The sequence below is a fragment of the Orcinus orca genome, chromosome 1, assembly GCF_937001465.1.
Source record: "Orcinus orca chromosome 1, mOrcOrc1.1, whole genome shotgun sequence".
Lineage (NCBI taxonomy): Eukaryota > Metazoa > Chordata > Mammalia > Artiodactyla > Delphinidae > Orcinus > Orcinus orca.
The window spans coordinates 37,247,716-37,267,357 of NC_064559.1; the positions used below are offsets into that span (position 1 = coordinate 37,247,716).

At 35.8% G+C, this 19,642-nt stretch overlaps 1 protein-coding gene across 29 annotated transcripts in view; it reads left to right on the plus strand.

The window, feature by feature from the left end:
• CR1 (complement C3b/C4b receptor 1 (Knops blood group)) overlaps positions 1-19,642 on the plus strand; it is a 276,865-nt gene that overhangs the window by 121,271 nt on the left and 135,952 nt on the right. For all 29 annotated transcript variants that reach the window (XM_049702725.1, XM_049702719.1, XM_049702827.1 and 26 more), the window contains one exon: positions 6,041-6,126. In XM_049702725.1, the coding sequence (XP_049558682.1) occupies positions 6,041-6,126 (86 nt within the window). The remainder of the gene's footprint in view (positions 1-6,040; positions 6,127-19,642) is intronic.

A 19,642-nucleotide genomic window follows, 5' to 3' on the forward strand; every position in this document is an offset into this window, starting at 1 on the left:
CAGATTCAAGGCAATACCTACAAAAATCCCAACAGTATTTTTTGCAGAAATGGAAAACCATCCTAAATTTTGTATGGAATTTCAAGGGACCCAGAACACCCAGTCTTGAAAAGAACAAAGTTGGTTGACTCACACTTTTTATTTCAACACTTACTACAAAGCTATAGTCATTAAAATAGTATGTTACTGACATAAAGTTAGACACACAGGCCGGCGGAGTAAGTGATAGCCCAGAAATAAAGCCACATATTTATGGTCAATTGATTTTCAGCAAGGGTGCAAGGACCACTCACTGCGGAAAGAACTGTCTCTTCAACAATGGTCCTGGCAAAATTGGATATTCACATGCAAAACAATGAAGCCACCTTACACCATATACAAAACTAAATCAAAATGGATCAAAGACTTGAAGTTAAAAGTTAAAATTATAAAATTCTTAGAGGAAAATATAGGGACAAATCTTCATGACCGTGGATTTGGCAATAGTTTCTTAAATATGACACCAAAAGTACAGGCAACAAAAGCAGACATAGACAAATTGGGTTTCATTAAAATTAAGAACATTTTTGCATCAAGACACTATCAAGTTCATTCAGCTTACTATAACAAAATATCACAGGCTAGGTAGTTTATAAACAACAGAACTTTATTTCTCACCATTCTAGGAACTGGAAGTCTGAGGTCAGGGTGTTGGCAGGGTCAACAAAGGTCCTCTTCTAGGTGTATGCTTCTAGTGTGTCCTCACATGGTGTAGGGGTTAGGAAGCTCTGTGGGGTCTCTTTTATAAGAGCATTACTCCCACTCATGAGGACTTCACCTTTATGACATAGCTCCTAAAGGCCCTACTTATTAATGCCATCACTTTTGGAGGTTAGGATTTCAACATATGAATTTTGGGGAGACATAAACATTCAGACCATAGCAGACACTATCAAGACAGTGAAAAGACAACTCATAGAATGAGAAAAAAATATTTGCAAATCATATATCTGACAAAATTAAATATACAGAATATATAAAGAACTCTACAACTCCGCAAGAAAAAAACTACCCAATTTTAAATGGGCCAAGGACTTGAGTAAGACATTTCTCCAAAGGAGGTATACAAATGGCCAATAAACACATAAAAAATGCTAAACATTATTAACCATTAGGTAAATGCAAATCAAACCCATTCATACCTCTTAATATGACTTTAATAATAATTATTAATAAACAGAAAATAAAAAGTGTTGGTGAGAATGTGTAGAAATTAGAATCCTTGTACATTGCTGGTGAGAATGTAAAATGATGCTGCCACTATAGAAATTGTTAGGTATCTACACATGCACTATTTTGCAGCAATCAAAAAGACTTAACTAGATCCTATATTCAGTGATCTGGATGGATGATCATGATGTGATATTGACTGAGAAAACAATTTGTAGAGTTTGTTTTCAACTTGGAAAAATAATGACAAATTTTGAGGAGATACTCTATATGCATATATATGTTTGAATGTGCTTAGAGAAAGTAGGGTTATCTGAAATACATGGTATTCTAAGCAAAAACATATGTTGTAATTTTCTGTTGTTAAGTTACTGAAAAGAAATAAATTAAACTTAAATAAACAAATAGCCAAGGAGCAGATGTTAACCTGGACAAATAAAACGCAGATTGCTTTGACAAAGGGGTGGCAAACTTTTTCTGTCAAGACCCAGATAGTAAATACTTTCAGATTTGTGGGCCATATAATCTCTGTTATAACTACTCACCTCTGCAGTTGCAGTGGGATAGTAGCCCTAGACAGTGAATGAATGAATGTGTGATACAGCATACATGGGGCCTGCAGAACTCAGTTTGCCAACCTATGGTTAGATGAAAGAGCATTAGTTTTCCTCAATTTCTTTTATTATTCCAGGTCAAGGAGGTTCTAAAAAGAAGTAAAAAGATAAATTGATAAAATAATAATAATAGTTGAAAACTTCAGATTGGGTAAGCAAAGGTACAAAAAATAAGACACTGATGGATGAGGCTGTTTTGGTACATGTGTATTGAATTTTGTACCTTACAGAGAATGCAAACTCTTTCTAGGAACCATTTATAAGAGTTGATAGCATATCACTCCACAGGGTGTGCCTCAATAGATTTGAACACAGGAGAAACTAAAACAGCGATATACTCTTATTATAATAAAAATAACACTAGGAATTAATGACAAAAGAATAAATAAAAATTCAAGTTTTGGATCTTAGTCAAAGAGAAAATTAAAACAGACATTGCAGATTACATATCAAATAACAATAAGGAATGATTATTGAGTGCATGAGCCCTGAGAACTCTTCTAGTGCTTTACATGAATTAACTTACTCTTGAAAATGCCTCTTTGAAGTGAATATTACACATAGCCCCATTTTACAGGAGAGAAACTAAGACAGAGAGATGAACCCATTTACCAAAACTCACAGGACAGAGGCTCAGGTTAGAATTTGAATATTGCCAGTCTGCCTCCACAGCCCGTATTGGTAAACCTTACATTATTCAGCCTGTTCGTTATGAATGCTGGTGCAAATATTACTCGTGAAAATTTCTGGGATACTGATGCCAAAACTGTCCTTAGAGAAATAGTCAGTACTTTTGTTATCTGACAAAAAGTTTTCAAATAAATGAACAAAGCATTTTACCTAAGAATTTTTAAATGACTAGAACATGAACATATAAAAGAAGCTGGACTAAGAAATTAATAAAGAAAGGAAATTAATAAAAAGGAAAAAGGGAAACGATAAGTAAAAATCTCAGAGTAGTTTCTTAAAGTGGCCAATTAAACAAACGGAATTTGGCCAATTGTAATTTCACAAAATAACAAATCTGCCAATACACGTGAATGAGAAAGGAGATATCGTAGATATTGAAGGGATTCAATCAATACTAAATAAAAGTAGTATATCCTCTCTAGCCTAATGAAATTGAAAACATCCATGAAATGTGCCATTTTGTAGGAAAAATACAGTTTCCAAGATGTACTTAAAAATACATAAATCAGCTGATAAACCTGTATCTACTTGAGTCTCTGTTGTCAGTCTTTTTGGATATATAGCTAGGATTGGAATTGCTAGACCATATGTTAATTATAAATTTAACTTTTTGAGGAATAGCCAAACTGTTTTCTACAGTGGCTGCACCATTTTACATTCCCACCAACGATTACAAGCATTCCATTTTCTCCACATCTTCACCAACACTTTTATTTTCCATTTTTAAAAAGTTATTATTAAAAAAAAAACTCAAAAAAGTTATTATTATAGCCATCCATCCTGGAAGGTCTGAATTGGGTTTGACTTGGATTTCTCTAATGACTAATAATTGTTAGTATCTTTTCATGTGTATATCTTTTGTACATTTGTATATCTTCTTTAGAAAAATGTCCATTCAAGTTCTTTGTCCATTTTTCAATTGGGTTGTTTGTCTTTTTGTTGTTGTGTTATAGGCGTTCTTTATATATTCTGTATATTAAACACTTCTCAGATAAATGATTTCCACATATTTTCTTTTATCCTTTTATCTTTTCACTCTCTTGATAGTGTCTTTGATGTTGACTGGGGCTGCAGTCATCTGTAGGACTGATGGGGCTGAGAAATCTGAGAATGTTTGGAGGGGGTTGGAGGGCAGATGGGAATCTGTACTTTACAAATGTAGAATTGGTGCTTGTGTCCAATTTAACCAGCTCTTTCTTCTAAAGGTAGCTAAGCCCAGTTGACATCTGGGTTACACGTATATTTTTAGATAAAAAGGCTAGAAGGATTCATAGCAAAATATTAGCTACTACGAGTGGTGCTATCTTGGGTGGTGACATTTTTGATCTTTGGGTTATTCACAACTTCCAAATATGTCTACAATGAATGTATGTTAACTTTTATAAGCCAATAAAATTCAATTTTAAATTTCTTTTTTTTTTTAAAAAAAGAGGGCTGCTGAAAATCATATCTGTGAGCTACTTTTAGTAATTTGCAGCCTACTGAATGTCTCCATAGATTCCCTCCACTGCTAAATAGTTCAAAGTACATGAACAAATAGGAAAAAATAAAAATGACACCATCCTAGCCCTTGATTCTCCCATCCCTGACCTTACTTAATGGGCTGTCCAGTGCCTCAGCACGCTTCTCCACAGTATGTATGATGCTTATAGGGAAATGAATCTCATGGCTCTTGAACAACAATTAGAGTGGTTCTATACAGAAAACTATACAGATTTCTAATGCTCAGGGGAACTGAGTGGGCTCCAATAAAAGTAATTCACAGAGATGGAAAATCCATCCAGGAAAAATATTACAACATAATCACTACTGCAGCATACTAGTGTCTTACAATATGTTCAAAAATATTCACTGCTTTTTACAGTCATACAGGGGCTGGAACCTGCTTCACATTTTTACTCCAAAGCTCTAGTTTAGTCATAGTGAGTACATTAAGAGTAGCCTTTATAAGGTCAAAAGTCAGAGGATACCCATGGCCCTGTGCTCCTAAGGCAACATTTAAATGTATGATAGGAGACAGGTGGAAGGAAACACACATGTAGTACAGGGATGATTATCCTCTTTCCTTACTAAAGTGGTTCTCAAAATGTCTGTTTGCAGACATTTTGAAGATTAAATATTTGTTTGCACACTTAAAGGATTTTAGAACACAGCTCATAAAAAACAAGGTAACAATAAGTAAAATTTAATCACTACCTAAATATAAAAGTGACTTACTGTGTCTACCAAAATATTCACTGTCATTGCTCTACCAACGTGGTTCCCACCATCTTTTTGTTACTGTTTTGGGAAGAGCTGGTATACCAGTTAAGATTAGATTAAGTTATAAAAGACAGAAAAAACACAAAATAACAGGAGCTTGAACAAGACAGCAGTTCACTTATCTCTCATGTTAAGAACCATGGCGGCCCAGGGCTCATACAGTGGCTCTAAGATCTACAGAAACTTGGGATCCTTCCATTAGAGAGTCCATCTCAACTCATGGTCCAAACTCCATTTAGCAAAGAGGAAGAACGGAGGAAGGGAACACTTATCCCTGTGAAGACACTTTCCAGACACTCCATTTACATCCCTCCAGCCAGAACATAGTCACACGGCTGTAAGGGAAGCTGAGAAATGAAGCTGTTTTTGAAAGTGGCCAATGGCCCAGTTAAAAATACAGGGTCATGTTAATAATGAAGAAAAGTGGATGCTGGAGATTCCAGTAGTCTCTGCTACAAATGGGTACTGCCCTGATCACATGTCCTAGGTAATCAAAAGACAGATTTCTTAACTGTTGCAGTAACTACCTCACTGTTATGTGACTTTGCATTACACCCATCACTTTTTACTTTATCAAGTTTAGCCCTGCTGTACATTGGAACATATGAATAGCTTGGCTGAGTATCTTTTGTGACATTTCTCACAGTAACAGCATAGAGGTGTAATAAATAAAAAATAAGTGATGAAGTTTCAAATTTTGTGACCTACTTAGAATGATTTTATGACACAGTGGGTGAGTACCCCTGCTTTCTACATTTGAAAGGTAAAATGGTTAGCTGTTTCCTCTGACTCTCATTTACTAAGTCTTCAGGGTAAAGCCATCATTCTTTCCTTCACTCAGTAGATATTTTTGAGCACCACATGCTTGAAAGTCTCTAGGCTAGGTGCTAAAGGGTGTATATATTTCAGTAAGGCATCTTCCCTCCTAATCAAGCGCTTATAATTTCTTAGCTGAAAGTACAAATGGATAAAATAATTCTGAGGTACCTTTAAGACAAGTACAGAAGTGTCCCATGATTAATAATGGGAATATTGCAATGAGTTGTGAGGGGACTAGGAATGGAGATGGATTAAAGAGGTACGAATTTTAGCTTGCCCTGAAGAATAAAGACTAATTTGTAGGTGGAGATGGGGTTTCTTTCTTGAGGTCTCTCATGTTTTAATCTGTCCTGTAATTTGTAACATCCTCCTGCTATTGTTTTCTCATGGTGATTTAAGTGGGAAATCTGTGTAGAGTCTAACCATTTTTCATCCTTTGCTTCTAGGTATCGACTCATTGGTTCCCCTTCTGCTACTTGTCTCCTCTCAGGCATTGATGTCACTTGGGATAAAAAGGCACCTATTTGTGAGAGTGAGTTGAATTATTTTTTCCCATAATTCCCTCCATTTGATCCTTATTTGTCCCTGGAATTATGAAGAAGGAATTGAATCCTTCTTGCACAGAGTTGTCTCTCAGTTGTTTGAAACTTGGAGTCATGTGCTGCACGGTCCTCCTGGTTTTTCTTCACTTTAGGAGGTAATTTATCTGAAACTATGGACTTAAACTCAGGTAAAATTGCCCCACTTTCCTACTTTGATAATAAACTCTCAGTATAATGATCATTCTCCTTAGTGACTAAACTTAAAAGATACTAAAGAAAATTAATTTTGTCTCTACAACCTCTTAATATCACATTATAAGCCCAGGAAGTAGATTACTCCCTTTCTTATCATTCTTACTCTGAAGCATAAAAGATCTTACAATCCTTAGCAATTTTCCCAAGCCTCGGGTTATTCTGCTCTTTATTCTTCCCTCAAATTCTTCCAAGCTCATGCCCTAGTTGTATTTGTTCTTGATTAGTTGGCCATTCATCTTTTCAGTGGAATATTGTAAAGTGAATCTCCAAAATTTTGAGGAACATAGAAGAATGATTGCAAATTGGTAAAGTATTAAGGCTGTGAAGAAATCAGTATCACATGCAGAAGTGATGGCAGTAAAAGTGGGCACAAACTTCTGGAAGGCTAATGAGCAATATATACTAAAGCCTTAAATGCAAATACCCTTTGACCTAGCAATTCCATTTCCCAGAATTTATCCCAAGAAAATAATCATCATGGACTTTTCCCGTGATTTTCATCCAAAGACACTCAATGCAACCATATTTATGGTAGTGGAAAATGTTAGAAATCATGGTTTGTAAATAGCTGATGGAAGACATAAGGCTTATTAAAAATGGTTATGATAAGTTTTTAAGAAAGGTAAAAAGTATACCATGAAAAATTAGAGATAGAGATGCCACATCCAAGTAGCAATAGATAGTATATTTATATATCTACATCCCGGAATATTATTCAGCCACCAAATATACCATAGAAAATATAACCATAGACACACATGCACGTGCACACACATATCTGAAACAATATACATTAAACTATTAAGAATATTTATTTTTGGACCTTATCATTTTTTGTTTGTCCACATTTTATAAATTTCCTACAATGAATATGTTCATTGTATTCACAGGTATTCCTCCAAAACTTACTGTCCTTTTCCCATTGGGTTATTTTCCCTCCATAAAATAACATTGGCTTTTAGATATCCAAAGACATAAATGAGAAACTATAAAAGGTGCCTTCTTTACTTGCCAAAAAATATTAAATTCTCTGAAAAAAATTCAACTTAGCAAGGTATTATCATTTACTATATACAATTTTCAAGGTCTGGCACCTTTTGTAGGAGGTTATCTTTAATGAAAAATGTTTCCACTTCTACTATATTTATAGGTCAATAAACATTTAACTGAGTCAATATTGGTCATGTGTGTACATGTGAACGTATGAATAGTCAATTATGCCAGTATGTTTTAAATTACTATGTTGTGATAGAACATAGTAGTTATTTAGCATTTTATTACCCCAAATCTGTGATTATTTCCTCATGTCTTATCTTTTATATTTTCTTTTCAACCTTTTTTGAAATATATTCGACATATAGCTTTGTGTAAATTTAAGATGTACATTCATATATTGTAATATGATTGCCATCATAGGAATAATTATCACCTCCGTCACAGTACGTAATTATTCTTTATTTTTAGTAGTTGGAATAATTAGTTTCTAGTCTCTCAGCAAGTTTTATGATTATAGTACAATGTTGTCATCTATATTCATTGATCTGTGCATCTCTAGGGCATATTTTCTACTTGTTGTAAGTTTATACTCTTAGACAACATCCATCCTGTCCTCCCATCCCCTGGTAACCACCATTTTATTCTGTTTTTAAAACTTGGCTTTTTTACATTCCACATGTAAGTGGTATCATACAGTTCTTGTCTTCCTCTGTCTGACATCTCATTTAGCATAACATGCTAAAATTCCATTCATGTTGTCACAAATCTCACTTAGCATAATGCGCTAAAAGTCCATCCATGTTGTCACAAATGGTAGGATGTCCATCTTTCAATATTTCATTGTATATGTACCACATTTTCTTTACCCATTCAGCTGTTGATGGACACTTAGGTTGTTTCTATATCTTTGCTGTTGTAACTAATGCCATCATGAACATGGGAGTGCATATACCTTTTTGAGTTAGTGTTTTTATTTTCTTTGGATAAATACTCAGAGGTAGAATTCCTGGATCTGTTTTAAGATTTTTAAGGAACCTCCATATGTTTTCCATAGTGGCCACACCAATTTACATTCCTACCACCTTTGTACAAGTGTTCCCTTTTCTCCACATCCTCATCACCACTAGTCATCTCTTGTCTTCTTGATGACAACCATTCTAACAGATGTGAGGTGATATCCCATTGTGGTTTTAATCTGCATTTCCCTGATGATTAGTGATGTTGACCATCTTTTTATGCACCTGTTGACCATTTGTATGTCTACTTTTGAAAATTGTTTAGTTGTGCCCATTTTTCAATCAGATTTTTTGTTTTTTGTTATTGAGTTGTATGAATTCTTTATATATTAAACCCCTTATCCAATATATGGTTTGCAAAAATTTCCCCCCATTCTGTAAGTTTCCTTTTAATTTTGCTAATTGTTTCTTTTGCTGCACAAAAGCTTTTAAGTTTTAAGTTTGATGATTTTTCCATTTGTTGTTTGTGCTTTTGTTGGTATTGTATTGAAAAAGTCATTGCCATGACTAATGTTAAGAGCCTCTTCCCTACACTTCCTTCTAAGAGTCTTATAATATCAGGTCTTATATTTAAATTTTTGATCCTCTTCAAGATACTTTTTGTGAGTGATATAATATAGGGATCCAGTTTCATTGCTCTGCATGTATTCATCCAGTTTTCCCAGCACCAATTGCTGAAGAGACTATCCTTTTCCCATTGTGTGCTCTTGCCTCCCTTATCAAATATTCATTGACTGTATAAGCAGGGGATTAATTCTGGGCTCTCTATTCTGTTCCACTGGTCTATGTGTTTATTTTTGTACTAGTACTGTACTGTTTTTTATTATTGTAGTTTTGTAGTGTAGTTTGAAATCAGGAATTGTAATACCTCCAGTTTTGTTCTTTTTCATCAGTATTGCTTTGGCTCTTCAAAGTCTTCTGTGGTTACATATACATTTTAAGATTCTTTTTCTATTTCTGTGAAGAGTGCCATTGGTATTTTTATGTGGATTGCATTAAATCTATATATGGGTTTGAAAAATATAGACATTTTAACAATATTAATTCTTTTGACCCATGAACATGGGGTATCTTTCCATTAGTTTGTGTCTTGTTCTATTTGTTTCAGCAAAGTCTTGTGAGTTTTGTTGTGCAGATCTTTCAGTTCCTTGGTTAAATTTATTCCTAAGTATTTTATTCTTTTTCATGCTATTGTGAATGGAAAAGTTTTTATTCTTATTCAAATGTTTCATCCTTTGTGTATAAAAATGCAACTGATTTATCTATATTGATTTTGTATCTTGCAACTTTACTGAAATAATTGATTAGTTCCAACAGTGTTTGGGTTGAGCATTTCAGATTTTCTATATACAGAATCATATCATCTGCAAGTAGCAACAGTTTTACTTCTTCCATCCTGATTTGGATGCCTTTTATTTCCCTATCTTTCATATTCACTCTAGCTAGGACTTCCAGTATTATACTGAATAAGAGTTGTAAGAGTGCGCATCCTTGTATTGTTCCTGATCTTAGGGGAAAAGCTTCCAAGTTTTTCTCCATTTTGTATAATGTTAGCTGTGGATTTGTTATGGCTGACCTTTATTATGTTAAGATATATTCCTCTACACCCAATCTGCCAAGACTTTTTATCATGGAAGGATGTCATTTTGTCAAATGCTTTTTCTGCATGTATTGACATGATCATAAGTTTTTATCTTTAATTTTATTAATGTGATGTATTAAATTTATTGATTTGTATATGTTGAACCATCCTTGCATCTCCCAGGGGTAAATCCCACTTGGTTGTGGTGTATAATCCATTTTATGTGTTCTTGAATTTGTTTTGCTAATTTTTTGTTGAGAATTTTTGGACCTATATTTATCAGAGATATTGGTCTATAGCTTTCTTTTCTTGTGTTGTCCCTGTCTGACTTTGTTACCAAAGTAATCTAATGCTGGCCTCATAGAATGAATTTGGAAGCATTCACGCCTCTTTAATTTTTTGGAAGAATCTGAGGAAAATTGGTATTAATTATTCTTTAAATTTTGGTAGAATTCACCAGTGAATCCATCTGGCCCTAGGGTTTTCTATGTTGGGAGGTTTTCGATTACTGATCCAAATTTTGCTCATTATCGGTCTGTGCAGATTTTCTATTTCTTCCTGATTCAGTCTTGGTAGGTTTTGTGTTTCTAGAAATTTATTTTTTCTAGGTTATCTAATTTGTTGGCATATAATTTTTCATAATAGTCTCTTATAGTCCTATGTATTTCTGTAGTATCAGTTGTAATATCTTCTTTTTAATTTTATCTATTTGAGTTTTCTTTTTTTCATAGTTAGCCTGGCTAAAGGTTTGCCAATTTTGTTTATCTTTTTGTAGAGCCAGGCTTTAGTTTCATTGATCCTTTCTATTGTTTATCTGGTGTCTATTTCATTTACTTCTGCAGAGATCTTTATTATGTCCTTCTTTCTGCTAACTCTGGGCTTAATTTGTTCTTTTTTTTTAATTCTTCAAGGTGTAAAGTTAAGTTGACTGAGAACTTTCTAATTTCTTAGTATATGCGTTTATCACTGTAAACGTTCCTCTCAGAATTGCTTTGCTGCATTCCATAAGATTTGATTTGTCGTATTTCCATTTTCATTTGTTTTGAGATAATTTTCTAATTCCCTTTTGATTTCTTCTTTAATCCATTGGTTGTTCAGAAGTGTATTTTTCAGTTTCCACATATTTGTAGATTTTCCAGCTTTCCTCTTGTTGTTGATTTCTAGTTTTATACAATTGTGGTCAGAAAAGATAATTGGTGTCATTTCAGTCTCCTTAAATTTGCTAAGATTTGTTTTGTGCTTTCTCATATGATCTATCCTGGAAAATGTCCCATGTGCACTCGAGAACAATGTTTATTCTGCTGCTGTTGGATGGAATGTTTTATATATGTATGTTAAGTCCATTTGTTCTAGAGTATGGTTCAATTCCAATGTTTCCTTGTTGATTTTCTGGATGATCTATCCTTGCTGAGAGTAGGTATTGAAGTCCCCTACTATGATTGTATTGTTGTCTATTTCTCCCTTTAGATCTCTTAGTATTTGCCTAATATATTTCAGTGCTCTGATGTTGGGTGCATATGTATTCATGATTGTTATATATTCTTGATGTTCTGACACTTTTATCATTATATAATAACCTTCTTTGTCTCTTGTTATCATTTTTGACTTGAAGTCTATTTTGTCTGACATAAGTATGAATATGCCCTCTTTCTTTTGTTTTACACTTGCATGGAATATCCTCTTCCATCCTTTCATTTTAAGCCTATGTGTTCTTTAGAGCTGAAATGAGTTTCTTGTAAGCAGCATACACTTGGGCTTTGTTGTTGTTTTTTTAAATCTATCCCGCCACTCTGTGACTTTTTTTTTTTTTTTTTGCGTTACGCGGGCCTCTCACTGTTGTGGCCTCTCCCATTGCGGGGCACAGGCTCCGGACGCGCAGGCTCAGCGGCCATGGCTCACGGGCCCAGCCGCTCCGCAGCATGTGGGATCTTCCCAGACCGGGGCACGAACCCGTGTCCCCTGCATCGGCAGGCGGACTCTCAACCACTGCGCCAGCAGGGAAGCCCCCACTCTGTGACTTTTGATTGATGAATTCAATCCATTTATATTTCGAGTGATTATTGATATGTAAGAACTTACTACTGCTGTCTTATCATTTTTTTGTTTCTCCTTTGTTTCTTTTTCCCTCTGTTTCTGTCTAGCTTTGTAAAGTGGTGCTTTTCCATGGTGATTTTCTTAGTCTCCCCTTGTTTTGTTTCATGACTTCTGAATTTTGATTTGTAATTACTGTATGGCTTACATAGAACATCACATAGATCAAATCATCCTTTTTATGATGATAGGAATTTATCTTAATTCACCTATAAAATTTCCACAGTTTTAGTCCTCCCTTTTTGTATTTTTGATGTCACAATTTATCTTTTTTTGAGCTATGAATTTATTGAGAAATTATAGTAGCTATAGTTTTTTTTTAGTTGAAAGCTATAGTCTTTTTAAATACTCTTTGCCTTAAACCTTTATACTATAACTAAGTGACTGACCCACTGTTCTAATATTGAAGTACTGTTTTCTAATTCTGACTATTTTTCACCTTTGCTAGAATATTGTGTACTCTCATTTGCTTTTATGTTACAAAGTAGCATCTTTTCATTTCAGCTTGAAGAACTTCTTTCAGCATTTCTTGCAAAGCAAGTCTCATTATGGTAAACATTCTCAGTTTTTGCTTGCCTGGTAAACCTTTACTTCTACTTCATAGCTGAAGAATAACTTTGCTGGATAAAGTATTCTTGACTGGCAAATTTTATCTTTCAGCACTTTGAATGTGTCATTCCACTCCATCTGGCCTGTAGAGTTTGTGCTGAGAAATCTGCTAGTAGCCTCATGGCTACTTTGTAAGTTACTTTCTTTTTTCCCTGGCTGCATTTAAGATTCTTTCTTTGTCATTGATTTTTGACAGTTTCATTATAATATATATTGGAGAAGGTCTTTTTGCATTGAGATAATAGGGTGTTTTATTAGCTTCTTGGACTTCCAGTACCTTCCCCGGGTTTGAGAAGTTCCCAGCTATTATTTCTCTAACTACGCTCTCTGCTCCCTTCTCCTTCTCTTCTTTTTCTTGTAGACCAATTATTCTCACATTTGTTTTTCTCATTATATCTGATAGCTCTCATAGAACTTCTTTTAATTTTTTAACATCTTTATTGGAATGTAATTACAATGTTCTGTTAGTTTCTGCTGTATAACAAAGTAAATCAGCTATACGTATACATATATCCCCATATCCCCTCCCTCTTGTGTCTCCCTCCCACCCTCCCAATCCCACCCCTCTAGGTGGTCACAGAGCACCGAGCTGATCTCCCTGTGCTATGTGGCTGCTTCCCACTATCTATTTTACATTTGGTAGTGTATATATGTCCATGCCACTCTCTCACTTCATCCCAGCTTACCCTTAACCCTCCCCGTGTCCTCAAGTCTGTTCTCTACGTCTGCATCTTTATTCCTGTCCTGCCCCTAGGTTCTTCAGAGCCATTTCTTTTTAGATTCCATATATATGTGTTAGCATACGATATTTGTTTTTCTCTTTCTGACTTACTTCACTCTGTATGACAGACTATAGGTCCATCCACCTCACTACAAATAACTCAATTTCATTTCTTTTTATGGCTGAGTAATATTCCATTGTATATGTGTGCCACATCATCTTTATCCATTCATCTGTTGATGGACACTTAGGTTGCTTCCATGTCCTGGCTATTGTAAATAGTGCTACAGTGAACATTGTGGTACATGATTCTTTTTGAATTATGGTTTTCTCAGGGTATATGCCCATTAGTGGGAATGCTGGGTCATATGGTAGTTCTTTTTTTAGTTTTTTAAGGAACCTCCATACTGTTCTACATAGTGGCTGTATCAATTTACATTCCCACCAACAGTGCCAAGAGGGTTCCTTTTTCTCCATATCCTCTCCAGCATTTACTGTTTGTAGATTTTTTGATGATGGCCATTATAACTGGTGTGAGGTGATACCTCATTGTATTTTTTTTCTTTTTCTTTGTGTTATTTTATTTAAAATTAAAATGAGGTTTTAGGTCTCAGCTTTCTGAAATCAACAGACTGTGTTGATTTACTAAAGATATCTCTTCAAAAAGCATTCTTTCTTCCAATTTTCCCTCCCCCCCTTACTCCCTGGTAACTATAAGTTTGTTTTCTACACCTATAACTCTATTTCTGTTTTTGTGGAAAAGGTCGTTTGTACACTATTTTTAGATTCTACGTATAAACAATATCATGTGATATTTGCCTTTTTCTGTCTGACTTACTTTGCTCAGTATGACAATCTCTAAGTCCATCCATGTTGCTGTAAATGGCATTATTTGTTCTTTTTTATGGCTGAGTAATATTCCATTTTATATATGTACCACATCTTCTTTGTCCATTCCTCCATTGATGAACATTTAGGTTGCTTCCACGTGGAGTGCGCGTATCTTTTTGAATTATGGTTTTGTCCAAATATATGCCAGGAGTGGAACTGCAGGATCATATGGTAGCTCTATTTTTAGTTTTTTAAGGAACCTCCGTACCGTTCTCCACAGTGGCTGCACTAATTTACATTCCCACCAGCTGTGTAGAAGGGTTCCCTTTTCTCTACATCCTCTCTAGCATTTACTGTTTGTAGATTTTTTTTTTTTTGCGGTATGTGGGCCTCTCACTGCTGTGGCCTCTCCCGTTGCAGAGCACAGGCTCCGGACGCACGGGCTCAGCATCCATGACTCACGGGCCCAGCCGCTCTGTGGCATGTGGGATCTTCCTGGACCGGGGCATGAACCTGGGTCCCCTGCATCGGCAGGCGGCCTCTCAACCACTGTGCCACTAGGGAAGCCCGTGTTTGTAGATTTTTTGATGGTGATCTTTCTGCCCAGTGTGAGGAGATAACTAATAAGGACCTACTGTTAAAATAGAATTACCATATGACCCAGCAGTCCCACTAATGGGCATATACCCTGAGAAAACCATAATTCAAAAAGAGCCATGTACCAAAATGCTCATTGCAGCTCTATTTACAATAGCCCGGAGATGGAAACAACCTAAGTGTCCATCATCGGATGAATGGATAAAGAAGATGTGGCACATATATACAATGGAATATTACTCAGCCATAAAAAGGAACGAAATTAGGCTTCCCTGGTGGCGCAGTGGTTGAGAGTCTGCCTGCCAATGCAGGGGACATGGGTTTGTGCCCCGGTCCAGGAAGATCCCACATGCCACGGAGTGGCTGGGCCCGTGAGCCATGGCTGCTGAGCCTGCGCTTCTGGAGCCTGGGCTCCGCAACAGGAGAGGCCACAACAGTGAGAGGCCCGCGTACCGCAAAAAAAAAAAAAAAAAAAAAAAATTGAGTTATTTGTAGTGAGGTGGATGGACCTAGAGTCTGTCATACAGAGTGAAGTAGGTCAGAAAGACGAAAACAAATACCATATGCTAACACATATATATGGAATCTAAAAAAAAAAAAAATTGGTCATGAAGAACCTAGGGGCAAGACGGGAATAAAGACACAGACCTACCAGAGAATGGACCTCATTGTAATTTTGATTTGCATTTCTCTAACGATTAGTGATGTTGAGCATACTTTCATGTGTTGGTTGGCAATCTGTGTATCTTCTTTGGAGAAATGTCTGTTTAGGTCTTCTGCCCATTTTTGAATTCGGTTGTTTGTTTTTTTGATATTGAGCGGCATGAACTGCTTGTATATTTTGGAGATTAATCCTTTGTCAGTTGCTTCATTTACAAATACTTTCTCCCATTCTGAGGGTTGTCTTTTCATTTTATTTATGGTTTCCTTTGCTGTGCAAAAGCTTTGAAGTTTCATTAGGTCCTATTTGTTTATTTTAGTTTTTATTTCCATGTCTCTAGGATGTGGGTCAAAAAGGATCTTGCTGTGATTTATGCCATAGAGTGTTCTGCCTATGTTTTCCTCTAACATAGTGCCTGGCCTTACATTTAGGTCTTTAATCCATTTTGAGTTCATTTTCATTTATGATGTTAGGAAATGTTCTAATTTCATTCTTTTACATGTAGCTTTCCAGTTTTCCCAGCATCATTTATTGAAGAGGCTGTGTTTTCTCCATTGTATATTCTTGCCTCCTTTATCAAAGATAAGGTGACCATATGTGCGTGGGTTTATCTCTGGGCTTTCTATCCTGTTCCATTGATCTATATTTCTGTTTTTGTGCCAGTACCATACTGTCTTGATTATTGTAGCTTTGTAGTATAGTCTGAAGTCAGGGAGTCTGATTCCTCCAGCTCTGTTTTTCTTTCTCAAGATTGCTCTGACTATTCAGGGTCTTTTGTATTTCCATACAAATTGTGAAATTTTTTGTTCTAGTTCTGTGAAAAATGCCAGTGGTAGTTTGATAGGGATTGCATTGAATCTGTAGATTGCTTTGGGTAGTATAGTCATTTTCACAATATTGATTCTTCCAATCCAAGAACATGGTATATCTCTCCATCTGTTTGTGTCATCTTTCATTTCTTTCATCAGTGTCTTATAGTTTTCTGCATACAGGTATTTTGTCTCCTTAGGTAGGTTTACTCCTAGGTATTTTATTATTTTTGTTGCAGTTGTAAATGGGAGTGTTTCCTTAATTTCTCTTTCAGATTTTTCATCATTAGTGTATAGGAACGCAAGAGATTTCTGTGCATTAATTTTGTATCCCACTACTTTCCATGTATTTTGCAACTGACAGTTTGTACCTCTTAATCTCCCTCACCTATTTGTTTCTTCACCCCATTTCCCTCCCCTCTGGCAATCACCTGTTTCTTCTCGGTATCTATAACTCTGTTTCTGTTTTCTTATGTTTGTTCATTTGTTTTGTTTTGTTTTTAGATTCCACAATAAGTGAAATCATGTAGTACTTGCCTTTCTCTGTCTGCCATGTCATTTAGCATAGTACCTCGAGGTCCATCCATGTTGTTGCAGATGGTAAGATATCATTCTTTTTATGCCTCAGGAATATTCCATTGTGTATGTATACCACATCTTCTTTTTCCATTCATTTATTGATGGGTATTTAGGTTGCTTCCATATATTGGCTTTTGTGAATAATGCTACAATGAGCATGGGGTGCATATATCTTTTCTAATTAGTGTTTTCATTTTCTTCAGATGAATGCACAGGAGTGGAATTGCTGTCATGTGGTAGTTCTAGTTTTAATTTTTTTAATTAATTAATTTATTTAATTTTGGTTTCATTGGGTCTTTGTTGCTGCATGCAGGCTTTCTCTAGTTGTGGAGACCGGGGGCTACTCTTTGTTGTGGTGTGCGTGCTTTTCATGGCAGTGGCTTCTCTTGTTGCGGAGCATGGGCTCTAGGCGTGCAGGCTTCAGTAATTGTGGCATGCAGGCTCAGTAGTTGTGGCTCATGGGCTCTAGAGTGCAGGCTCAGTTGTTGTGGCACATGGGCTTAGTTGCTCTGCAGCATGTGGGATCTTCACACAGCAGGGCTCGAACCCACGTGCCCTGCATTGGCAGGCAGATTCTTAACCACTGCACCACCAGGGAAGTCCCTAGTTTTAATTTTTTGAAAAATCTTCATACTGTTTTCCACAGTGGGTACAATTTACATTCCCAACAACAGTGCATGAGAGTTCCCTTTTCTCCACATCCTTCCTAACACTTGTTATTTGTTTCTTTTGATATTAACCATGCTGACAGGTGTTAGGAGATATCTCACTATGGCTTTGATTCTCATTTCTCTGGTGATTAATGATGCTGAGCATCTTCTCACATGCCTGCTGGTCATCTGTATGTATTCTTTGGAAAATGTCTATTCAGATCCTCTGCCCATTTTTTAATTGGATTGTTTGTTTTTTTGATGTTGAGTTGTATGAATTCTTTGTATCTTTCAGCCTTTCTTTGTCTTTTGATTGGAGCATTTAGTCCATTTACATTTAAAGTAATTATTCATAGATATGGACCTATTGCCATTTTGTTAATTTTGGGGGATTGTTTTGTTGTGTAGTTCTTCTTTCTTCTTTTCCTCTCCTCTTTTGCAATTTGATGACTTTCTTTAGCATTATTTTTGGATTTCTTTCTCTCTTTTTTTGTGTGTATCTATTATAGGTTTTGGTTTGTGGTCACCATGAGGTTCATATATAACAGCTCTCTATCTATCTATCTATCTATCATCTATCTATCTATCTATCATCTATGATTACATATAGATGTATATATGATTAATTGATGATCTCTTAAGTTCGAATGTATTCTAACAACCCTGCATATTTACTCCTCCCACAACAATGTTGAATATTTTTGATGTCATATTTTACATCTTTTTGTTTTTTGTATCCCTTAACTACTTATTTTGTATATAGATGATTTCCCTACTTTTGTCTTTTAACCTTCCTGCTAGCTTTATAAATAGTTGATCTACTATTTTGCCTTTACCAGTGAGATATTTTCTTTCATAATTTTCACATTTCTAATTGTGGCCTTTTCTTTTCCACTTAAAGAAGTTCCTTTAACGTTTCTTGTAAAGCCAGTTTAGTGGTGCTGAACTCTTTCAGTTTTTATTTGTCTGTAAAACTCTCCTTCAAATATGAGTGATAACTTTGCCAGGTAGAATATTCTTATTTGTAGATTTTCCCCTTTTATCATTTGATTGTATTGTGCCACTCCCTTCTGGCCTGCAAAGTTTCTGTTAAAGAGTCAGCTGATATTCTTATGGAGGTTCCCTTGTACGTAACTAGTTGCTTTTCTCTTGCTGTTTTTAATATTCCCTCTTAATCGTTCACTTTTTGCCACTCTAATAGTATGTGTTTTGGTGTAAATCTCTTTGGGTTCATCTTGTTTGTGATTCTCTGTACTTCCTTACTTGGGTGTCTGTTTCCTTTCCCAGGTTAAGGAAGTTTTCCACTATTATTTCTTCAAATAAGTTCTCTGCCCCTTGGTCTCTGTCTTCTCCTTCTGGGACCCCCATCATGTGAATGTTAGTATGCTTGATATTGTTCCAGAGGTTTCTTAAACTATCCCCATTTAAAAAAACTTTTTTCTCTTTTCTGTTCGGCTTAAGAGATTTCCATAACTTTGTCTTTCAGATCACTGATCTACTCCTCTGCATCATCTAATCTACTGTTGATTCCTTCTAGTGTATTTTTAATTTCAGTTATTGTATTCTTCAGCTTTGTTTGGTTCTTCTTTATATTTTCTATTCCTTTGTTAAACTTCTCACTGTGCTCATCCATTCTTCCCCTGAGTTCAGTGAGTATCTTTATGACCATTACCTTGAACTCTTTATCATGTAGTTTTCTTACCTCCACTTCAGTTATTTCTTTTATGGAAATTTTGTCTTGTTCAGTCATTTGGAACATACACCTCAGTTTCCTCATTTTGCCCAATATTCAGTGTTTATATCTGTGTGTTAAGTTGGTCCATTATGTTTCCTGATCTTGAAGAAGTGCCCATGGTAGGAAACATCCTGTGGTTCCAGCAGCATGCTCCCCTTTGGTCATGAACGCTGTATGCTCTATGGGCGCCCCCTATGTGTGATGCTTGTGCCCTTCTTTTGTGGTGGTATCAACTACTGTGGGCACACTGGTATGTGGGGCTGACAACTAGCCAAGTTGGCTGCTAGGCCATGCTTTGTACAGTAGCTGTGGGCCCACTGGAGGGCTGGGTAAGCTTCCTTCATGGCTGGCTGCACACCCAGGGGGATGTGGGG